The sequence below is a fragment of the Gossypium arboreum genome, chromosome 4 (genome assembly GCF_025698485.1).
Source record: "Gossypium arboreum isolate Shixiya-1 chromosome 4, ASM2569848v2, whole genome shotgun sequence".
NCBI lineage: Eukaryota > Viridiplantae > Streptophyta > Magnoliopsida > Malvales > Malvaceae > Gossypium > Gossypium arboreum.
The window spans coordinates 9,088,234-9,097,189 of record NC_069073.1 but is presented as its reverse complement, the minus strand read 5'-3'; the positions used below and the strand labels follow the sequence as shown (position 1 = coordinate 9,097,189).

Here is an 8,956-nt window from a genome sequence, read left to right as displayed (position 1 = left end):
TTACTCTAACAAAAAAATTGTGAGATACAAACCCGCTAAATAAAAAAAACTCTCAATTTGATAGTCACTATCTCTCCGGTATAAGGGATAGTACAGATTCATCCCTCAAAGTTGATTCAATTTCAACTCGAAAAGCGCACGTTGGGTTGGAATTGTTTGGAGTACAGTTAAGAAGTTGAGTTGGTGGTGCTGTATTCAAAATCCCGCGAACAAATTGACGTGTTCAATTGGAAAAATCTAGTTGGATTCTGTCAAGGGAGATAGTGATCAGATTTAAATGACCCACATAGTTAAGGCTGTTAATTCGAGTTGGGCTTTTCAAATCTCAAAGCTGTCAAAATCTTAAATTACGGGTACATGCCACATGGTTAGAAATTTGAAAATGATCGATTTGCAGGTGATACCGAGATCAACTAAGAAAGGAAGAGTTTGCGGTTTGAGGGATCCTCGATTGCCATAACTAGCTTATCGCTTGGAATGGAAATTTTGTTTCAAGGATCAATTCAAGATTGGAGTACACCGAGGCTAAGGCTAAGCTTAAAAAATTATTTTATTTATTCATTTCTTTTATTTTCTTAAATTTATTTATTTTTTACATTTTTGAATCTGTTTTATTTTATTTTTTTCATATTTTCTTCTTTTATTATCTTAACCAATTTAAACCCCTCATTTTTATTTTTATTTTCAGCATTTCTACACATAAGTCGTGGGCACGACTGTGACCGCGACATCGATCCTGGTCACAGAAAAAGGCGAAATTAAATAGTCAGTCTCTGTGGATTCAACCCTACTGCTCTATACTGCTAATTACTGTTATTTTGTCGTAGGAATTTATATTTGGTGGTTTTGACGTCCATCAAGTAATATTTTAACAATAAATATATAGATTATAATAAATATTTTACAATATAAAATTTGAGTGATTGCTTAAATCCTTCTTGCTCCAATATGTCACTATCCAATCTCGTACATGTAATTTTAAATTTAAGTTTTAAAAGACATCGATTATTATTAAGTGTATATAAAATAATATAATTATTATAACATAAATTTCTATTATCAAAAGAAAAATACTTGATAATATTTAAAAAATTTATCAAACACTACACAAAATTATCCAAACACTAAAATAATAACTTTTTCAAAAAATTTAATCTTTTCAAAATTCATTTTCAAAAACCCAACCAAAATCTCTTTACATCTAACTCTTTATGAATTTTTCAGTTGTTGGATCTAAATAGGATAGTCCTTCTACAGTCCCTCTAAAAACATAAATTAAAAAACATTTTTATTTATTACATAACTCAATGAAAACTTTGACTCATTTATTTGGGGTGACAATATATTATCTTAAACTATACACATTTTCTATATCGGTACCTCAAACGTTTTATTTTGATATTTAAATAATTCTTTTATTATTAAACTTAGTTAAAAAGTTAATTGTATTAAAAATACAAGTAATACATTTAACCAATGAAAACATGCCACATGTTTGCCTTTCTCCATGTCACTGTTGATGTGTCCATTGACTGCTAAAGTGGCCATTTGATCAACTATTGACTAGCATTGACCAAGTTTTTATCGACCATTGTTTTTTTTAATTTTTTCCTAATATTTTTAATTTAAATCATCTTTAGAAATTAAATATATATTTTATTTTCTTTCATTTTAAATATATATTTGTTAAAAATATATTTTTTGTAATTTCTAAAATTTAACTATTTAAAAAAAATTAATACATATTTTTTAAATTTTAGAAAATTTCCTTTTATTTTTAAAATCATGTAAATTTTATTTAATGTTTTATATATGATAAAAGATTGATTTTTTGAATTTAATAAAATTATAATTAATATATCATAAAAATTTAAAATTTTGAATTTTATATATTTTCAATGTATGTCACGTCATTAATTATCATATGTAAAAGAACATCGTGTAGTGTGTTGTTATTGGTTGAGTGTAAACTTTTTTTCTCAACGTTAAATTTTTAATTAAAATTAATAATGAAAAATCATTTAAATATGAGAATAAAAATAAGTTAAATAGAAAAATGAGAAAAAGTGAAATTATGAACAAAGGGGGAATCAAGTTTTGGTTTGTTGAAAGGGTAATGGGCAGTCAGCTGAAATTTTGAGAAAGCATGGGTTTACTCTAAATTTTGGTATAGCAATGAGGTTGGTCCAATATAAAGACCTTATAGTCTCCAAAACAGTTAAAATCTATACTTTCTTTACCAAGTAGGGTTCTAAAGCTTCAAAACTTGAGGTCTAAGTTAAAAGTTTCATAACAGTCAATATTCTTTTATGCATTTATATTTACAATGCAAATTTATTAAATGATAAGGAGTGTAGAATCCTAGTTACCACTATGTGGCCCAGAAAATTATTATTATTATTTTAAAAACATTAGTATTCATTAATAATAATAATTATATTTGAAAATATATATACTATTAAAATAGTAAAATTGTATTTTTATTATCGTAAAATATACAATTTAATTTCGCCCCTAAATGTTTTTCAATAATTATTTTTTTGAACAATCTCATTATATGTTTTGATCATATTTGCTCTTAGGGGCGTAGCCAGGGGTTGACAAAGGCCCCAACTCCCCCTAAAATGAAAAAAATTTCCATTTAAATCCTTCAATTTTTTTTAAATTTTAAATTAATAAAAGTAAAAATGCACTTTGACCACCTTAAAAATGATAAAAAATTGATTTAATCCTTTAAAAATTATAAGTATATAGGCTAGTCAAATTAAAATTTAATTTCGACCCCCTAAAAAAAATTTCTGCCTTCGCCCTTGTCTGCTTTTTTTGACACAATGGTTAAAACTACTTATAACTCCTCCCCAACCCATAAATAGAAAGATAATGTTTTGAGGAAGATAATGCACTTCAACGCATTTAAACTCATGTCCTCTTGCATTGACAACATTACTCATGTCAATCAAATTAAGACTCAATCAGCTAAATACAACATCTATTACACATAGTTTTAATGTTCAAACTTTTTCATGTTTTTTAGAATGATTTTTGGTTTTTATGCCATATAAAATCATGCATAGAACAAGATTTTCTCCTTCTTGTGTCTAACATTGTATGTTTTTACCATAAATTATATTTCATTTTATTTAACAAAACTTCTCCTAAAATAAATCTAAAAGCACTTGAAACTACAATATTCTTTATTCTATTTCTAATTAATTATTTTTGGCCAATATTTTTAATTAATTAAAACTCACCTTCACAAGCTAATTAATACAGCTTTTAGAGGGAAAAAAAAGGGAATCTTTATTCTAGTTCTATTTAATTAAAATTCAACTTTATAAGCTAATTAATACAGCTTTAAAAAGAGTTCAAAACTTATAATAAGAAAAGTCACCATCATCATGAGTAGTATATAGTGAAATAATATGAGAAACTTTAAATTTGGGATCTGGCCCCATATCATTTACTAACTCTTTTGCTTTGTTAATTGTAAGGACCAAAAAATCCTTTCATAATTTGTTTGGGGGTTTGAGGTTTTTTTGGGGGGAATGCTACACATGATGAAAAGTAAGATAAAAATTAAAATCACAACATGATATAACCGAAAAAAAAAAAATACAACATGAATATATAAATTATCAACTATTTTACCATACATGGGACATATTTTGGATACCCCATGGGTTAAGTAAAGGTATATAATGAAGTAGTAATGCTATAGATAAAGGAGGGTTGTAAAAACTTTTAATAAATAGACATCTAGTGCTGATAAAGTTTTAGGTTAATGCTAAAGAAGAGAATATAGTGAAGATGTAATTTCAAAAAAATATTTGGTAAAAGTGTAGATTTTGAGTTTTGAGTATTTAAGTTTGAAATTTATTAGGCGTAAATATATTAATTAATTTTCGAGCCCATAATGTATTATTTAATATTTTAAATATTAGTATTTTGATATATGCAAATATTCTATTTCCAGACTATACAACCTCCATTGTAACAAAAAACGGTCGGTTTTAATTTCATCTATCATGTGACTTTAGCATATACTCTGATGAAAAATTAATTTCTCTCTATCCCATTAATTTCGCTGACCTTTCTTCTCTGCCCCCCATCTCTTCATTTACAAACACAGACTTCCTTCCCTTTCTCACTGTCACTCCCTTCTCTTCATTACTTTTAATTCTTTCATCAAACATTATCTCTTTGTTTTCAAAGTGTTATATAAAGAGTGAACTCAACTGCCTTGTTCCTTTGCTGCTTCAGTTTTTCACTATACACCACTATACCCAATATGGGGAGATCACCTTGCTGTGACAAAGTAGGGTTGAAGAAAGGACCTTGGACACCTGAAGAAGACCAGAAACTCTTGGCTTACATTGAAGAACATGGTCGTGGAAGCTGGCGTTCCTTGCCCGCCAAAGCCGGTGACTAAGCCCTAACCCTAATTCCTTCTTGCTTTACTTATAGTACAAGTTATTCTTCAGTTCTCAGCTCATTCTTTTACTTGTTTTGGGTCTCATTGTTTTTTTTAAGGTCTTCAAAGATGTGGGAAAAGTTGCAGGCTCAGATGGACTAATTATCTAAGGCCTGATATTAAGAGAGGAAAATTTAGTTTGCAAGAAGAGCAAACTATCATCCAACTTCATGCCCTTTTAGGGAACAGGTAATAGTAGTTCATTCTTTATTTAAAAAAGAAAAAAAAAAGCTTTTTTTTTTCTCATGATTTTTTAGTATCTTTCTGATCTTGGGTTTTCAATTTCTCAACACTAAGATTTTAATTTCCAAATTTTGTTATGAAATCTAAGCTCAAACTTCTTGAACTCAAATGACAATTTTTTTTGGGGGATTTAGTGGAAACATATAAATACTCTCAAATCTGAACGGCTAGTCTACTCTATTTATCACCTATATAATCTTTTCTTCTTTGTTTTAGTTTCGATCCTACAGATATTAAATTAAAATTGTGCAGTGTCTTCTATTTTTGCAATAAGTTACTGTCTCTTCTGACATCTGATTTTAATGGAATGCTAACTTTAAATGCAAAAATGGGTCTTCAATTCTTCATTAAAATGCAATAGCAAATCAGTTTTTTAACATTTTTTGTCTATTTTATATATATATATATATTTTTGTCTTTAGATGAGTAATAGATTGAGAAAATTCTAGTGTTTTGTGTAAAGGTTACTGTCTCTATTATGTTTTTGCTTGTCCTTTTTTTGTCTTCAGGTGGTCTGCGATTGCCACTCACTTGCCAAAAAGAACAGATAATGAGATAAAAAATTACTGGAACACTCATCTTAAGAAAAGGTTAGCTAAAATGGGGATCGATCCCATCACTCACAAACCCAAAAACGATGCTTTACTCTCCACTACTGATGGTCAATCCAAGAATGCAGCCAACCTTAGCCATATGGCTCAATGGGAGAGTGCTAGACTCGAAGCTGAAGCTCGACTGGTTCGAGAATCAAAGATCCGTTCACATTCAGTTCAACATCATCACCACTTCAATCCCCCTGCTTTTACCCTTGAGTCTCCTACATCCACTCTTTCTGTCTCAGAAAATGCACCACCAATCATTACAGGGCTCGGTGTGAGTCCGATGCCGATGATCGAGTTCGTCGGCACCACCTCGGGTTCCTCCGAGACGGCGGGGATCGTTAAAGAAGAAGGTGAACAAGAGTGGAAAGAGCTTGGAAGTTCAAGCAATTTGGCTGATTACAAAGAGGGTATGGGGAATTCTTTGTCATCATTCACATCTAGTCTTCAGGATATGACAATTTCTATTGAAGGAGGATGGACTCCAGAGTCTTTGAGGCCAAACAACATTAATGTTAATAATGTTGGGAATATAATGGAGGAAGGTTTCACTAATCTTCTTCTTAATGATTCCGTCGACCGGAGTTTATCGGATAGCGGCAAAGAATCTGACGAAAACAGCGGAGGCAGCGGGGATGGCAGTGATTACTATGAAGATAACAAGAACTATTGGAACAGTATTCTTAATTTGGTGAATTCTTCCCCATCAGATTCACCAATGTTCTAAACAATTTAATTATATATATCGTAATTGTTCCAAAAGCTGTGAAATACCATCAGGTTATATAAATCGGTGTTTTCCACTGTTTCCTCTACAAAGGGAAAAGCTTTGACATGTTCTACGTAGTTGATAGAATTTTAACATGTTTTGAGTGACATTCAATGACAATTTTCTCTTTGTATTGTTATGTTCATATATATATATATATATTTGAAAAACCTTTGTAGTAATGAAATTTTATCATCTAGATCTGTAGCTCATAATCAATAAATGGTCATCATCATTTTACAGAGGAGGTGTATGAAATTGGAAATTAAATTTACCCTCAAAGTTCATTTCATTTGTGTTAGACCATTTATAAATAGACAAAGAACAATTAATAAAGATATTATTTTTATGTATTTATGATAGACTTTAATGCTGGTAGTTTCAGGTCACATTCTGCAAATAACAAGCATGAAAATTTCTAGGTTTAAAAAAAAAAAATCCTGTAAGTCAATTTGGTATAATTTACAAATTCCAGCAGAAATGAAATGAAATCAAAAGTAAAAATTGAAATGATCAATGTGGTTTGATATTTCCTTGCAAAATAGAACCCAAAGTCTACTTGATCAGCAGAAGATTGCTACCGTTCTATGCGTACTGTAGATATAGGATATTGAGTGATTGAGACCTGTTTTATCAGTTTAAAAAATAAAACATATGAGAAGATAGATTTGTGTATTATTTGTAAAATACAGTATATTAATTTTATTTTAATATTATTACACTTAATAATAAAAATTTTAAAAATAATGATTAAACTTAAAATTAAAACTTACTATAATTAAATAATTAATGAACATTTCGAGCGAATACTAATATACATTGCAACTCTAGCCTATTCATCATAAGTGTTTATCTCATAACTCAGTCATTGGTTTAAGTAGCAGAAAGTGTACGTGAAAGTGATTTATTTTGTGCTTAGAGTGTTTGAGTTATATTTATATATATTAAATTTTCAACTGGATAGTTTTTTTTTCCTAAATTGATTTTTGATTAATGTGGGGTCTTAATAAAATTAATGCCGCAATATATATTGAAATTTAGAAGTTTGAGATAAACTTTTTGAAGTGATTGTTTATGTGTCTATGAAAGTGGTCACTCGGATTAGCACTATGATAGAATAATTTTTTTTTATATTTGAAGTCGACAAATTTTGAAATAAAATCTTTGGGCTATAATAAATATTGATATTATGTAATTATTGAAACCTATCTATGAAAATTAATCCATTTAGAGAAACACATCTTAAGTACCAGATCATATCGGATCATGCAAATTTAATCTATTAGATCAAGGAAGTTGAATTAAGACACACTTTGAAGACTTATCTCCAACAATTCACTTTACATTGTCTTTTGTATTATATTGTATTTAAGCTATTTTAGTTGTCATTTAATATTAGATTTATAATTGATATCTACTATATTAGTAAGTCTTGAAACTCTTATATATTGAGAGACTTGTATAGATTTTGTAACTGAGATTTGACAACACTTATCCATTCATAGTGGAACGTATTCTGAGAGTGCATTTGAGAGAGTAAACAAGTGTTAGTTACTACTTAAATTTTTAGGGGAAGAACTTAGAGGTGAGCGAAATAAGTTTTTAAATACAAAAATAAGATTGCAATAATGGGTGTGATAGAACTTGAACCCATTGTTGTATTGAAATTAAAGATAATAAATTTCCTCAAAGAACTTGAAACAAACATAAAATCAAAAGTCCATAATATCCTTTTAGATTAACTCTTGCACAACTTGAGGAGATTCAAAAAATACTTGTAGACTAATAAAATTTATATCAACTTGCTTGGCCATGAAATCTGCAACTGTATTATAATCTCTAAGAATATGATGGATATAGACTTTCCAATTACTCTTTAATTACTTCTAATTAAGAACTTGTCTTATTATTGTATTTTATCTTTTCATATACCACGTCCCAAATGATCTAACATCAATTTTGGCAAATTAAGATAACTTGAAAACCCTAATCTTTAGTCATCAGATTTTCCTAATAAATACTAATCTTTCGTACGAAATCAGATAACAATGTTTGATAATCCTATCTTTCAATTGTCTGAAACTACTGGACTTTCTAAAAATCCTAATCAACACTTCTATTTTCTGTTTTTCTTGTTAGGAATTTATTATTAATTGAAATGTAATGCTTCAAATTTAGGGATTATTGTCAAAGCTTTCCATCATATGACAAGTCATTGCTAAAGTAATAGTTCTACACTGCACAAGATTTGATATGCAGCAATATATATATATGAATTAATTAAACAACATCCATCAACATCCCAGACAATTAAAAAATATCATGCATTAAGCATAATTTAATTGAGAAATTATTTAGTAACTTTTTCATCATATCATTTATGATTTTTTTCAATTATTTAATAATATTTTAAGAAATTTTTATATTATTAGCACATAATTTTGATAATTTTTACTCGAGCTGAACCCCAAACCCTAAATTTAGAATCCAAATTAAGGTTTAAATTTTGGGGTTCAAAGTTTAGGTAAAAAATTACTATATTTATGTGTCAATGACATAAGAAAAAATGCTAAAATGTCATTAAATAATTGGAAAATGACAATGGATGATATGGTGGGAAACATTCATAAATTAATTTTTCCTATAATTAATTATTCGTTATACCACAATTTTTTAGAGTTAATTGCACCAATCCTAAACCATGACTCTCATTACAAAATTGATATTTAAACTTTAAAACATTCTAATTATATCCTCAAACCATTGTTGTTATATAAATAAAGTTCTTATGCTATTAAAATCATTAACTTAATTGTTAAATAAGACACCATATCGACATAATTTAAAATAAAATTTTTAAAAAATAAATATTGT

General features: G+C 28.4%; 1 protein-coding gene across 1 annotated transcript; it reads left to right on the top strand.

The window, feature by feature from the left end:
* The first annotated feature begins 4,011 nt into the window (after positions 1–4,011).
* Positions 4,012–6,324, top strand: LOC108477116 (transcription factor MYB16). Its single transcript, XM_017779572.2, has 3 exons — positions 4,012–4,421; positions 4,531–4,660; positions 5,224–6,324. Exons 1-3 carry the CDS (start codon positions 4,289–4,291, stop codon positions 6,038–6,040), a joined length of 1,080 nt encoding a protein of 359 aa, XP_017635061.1. The 5' UTR covers positions 4,012–4,288; the 3' UTR covers positions 6,041–6,324.
* Positions 6,325–8,956: the final 2,632 nt, after the last annotated feature.

What these genes read in the sequence shown, in the direction of transcription:
- LOC108477116 (XM_017779572.2), top strand. Translation starts at nt 4,289, where the DNA reads ATGGGGAGATCACCTTGCTGTGACAAAGTAGGGTTGAAGAAAGGACCT. An exon ending in TTCCTTGCCCGCCAAAGCCG is followed by an intron (nt 4,422 to 4,530) that starts GTGACTAAGCCC and finishes GTTTTTTTTAAG; the next exon opens with GTCTTCAAAGATGTGGGAAA. An exon ending in CATGCCCTTTTAGGGAACAG is followed by an intron (nt 4,661 to 5,223) that starts GTAATAGTAGTT and finishes TTTTGTCTTCAG; the next exon opens with GTGGTCTGCGATTGCCACTC.